This window comes from Magallana gigas, chromosome 3 (assembly GCF_963853765.1).
Source record: "Magallana gigas chromosome 3, xbMagGiga1.1, whole genome shotgun sequence".
In the NCBI taxonomy this organism is placed as follows: Eukaryota; Metazoa; Mollusca; class Bivalvia; order Ostreida; family Ostreidae; genus Magallana; species Magallana gigas.
The window spans coordinates 22,987,146-22,988,617 of NC_088855.1; the positions used below are offsets into that span (position 1 = coordinate 22,987,146).

Below are 1,472 nucleotides of genomic sequence, written 5' to 3' on the forward strand. Positions count from 1 at the left end.
TTTATTGATACCGATGTAAATCATGTAAAAGTACTTAAAAATACATGTTAAAATAAAAGAAATATAAAATATATATTCACAAAAATGATTAGAGAATATAAATACTATTCTTTTTAAATTCACGACTTACATACTCTGAAATAAAACATGCAATGCATTATTTGAGGAGGGGATTTATGCATTGTCTTTAAAATGTTAGACACATTCGTGTTTCACACGCCAGAGAAGACTTTTAATGGCCGAGCGGAAGTGGCGATTCCTATATCCGAATATAACCGGGCTGAAACCGGAATTCAGCAGAACTGGAACGTACGAGATCTCTGTAAGAACTTGCTTAAAGATAAATCCCATCTTAAAGTATATAACAAAACAGACAACAAATAGATGAGGTAGCCAACAAAGGGTGGACATGAAAGCCAGCATAAACACCGTCACGAAGGCCTTCCGCTTCCGGTATCCCCGCTTTCCGTTACCGGTATGTTGAAGTTGAACGCTCTTTATCAAGCTATCTATTCTTTTAGATTGTCCTCTTGCAATGTAAAAGAGGTATAGGTGAATGCACGAGTTTGCCACGAGGAGACACAGAACTAAAACTTCAGCACCAATCCTGAACGAATCTGTGAAAACATGAATAGTGCAAACTCCATACTTATCCCAATTATTCCACCCGAAAAACGGGAGTAAGAAATAAATGTACCCAAACAAGAATGAGCAGACGTTCCAGGCTATCACGTGACATGAGTTGACTTTGCGGTATTTCCAGGGATTGACTATACAGATCAGTCGTTCTAATGCCAGTCCCAGCAACACAAATAACGAGGCCAGTATCCCACTACGAAACACCGTGAAGTTCAGAAGACAAAGATGCTTCTTGGTCAGAACATATTCTGGCAGAATGAGTGAAGAGGCATAGAACGGTACGCTGAGCACTATGATGATGTTCAGAACGGCTAGATTAATGATAAGTTTATCATGGGTACGTCTAAGACATCCGAACCTAGCATACGTGGTGAGGACTATACCGTTAGTGACCAACGGGAAAAACATCACCAGGACTAGAATCACCAAGATCACTGTCCTTTTACCGTCCAGCGTATGCAGATTGCGTAACACTTCGTGAACCTCGTCCTCAACGCTGCTACTCCCGTTCTTGTATGGCGTGTAAATCATTCTTACTGAAAAACAGGTGCTCTGAATCCAGACAATGTGCAGAACATTCACCAAATGTTAAGGCACGTTCTTAAAAAAAACTTTAATAGAGTCACAAGAGACACAATTCAAGGTGAAAGTATCCCATTGTTAAAAAACGAATAATAATAATCCATCATTAATGACACTGCAACCAATGTGCATCATAGAGAGACTTTTTCCCTCACTCAATCTTCAAAGCATCAAGTATGAAATGCTTCTACAAAAACGGGGTCGAGGCATATAGGTGGACTGATCGCGTATGAGCAATAAATAATTGTCAA

The 1,472-nt window shown here is 39.5% G+C and overlaps 1 protein-coding gene across 1 annotated transcript; it reads right to left on the bottom strand.

Moving 5' to 3' along the window:
* Nucleotides 1–587: 587 nt before the first annotated feature.
* Nucleotides 588–1,170, bottom strand: LOC105328689 (C-C chemokine receptor type 7-like). Its single transcript, XM_011429671.3, has 2 exons — nucleotides 718–1,170; nucleotides 588–617 (listed from the first exon to the last, which is right to left on the bottom strand). Exons 1-2 carry the CDS (start codon nucleotides 1,168–1,170, stop codon nucleotides 588–590), a joined length of 483 nt encoding a protein of 160 aa, XP_011427973.2.
* Nucleotides 1,171–1,472: the final 302 nt, after the last annotated feature.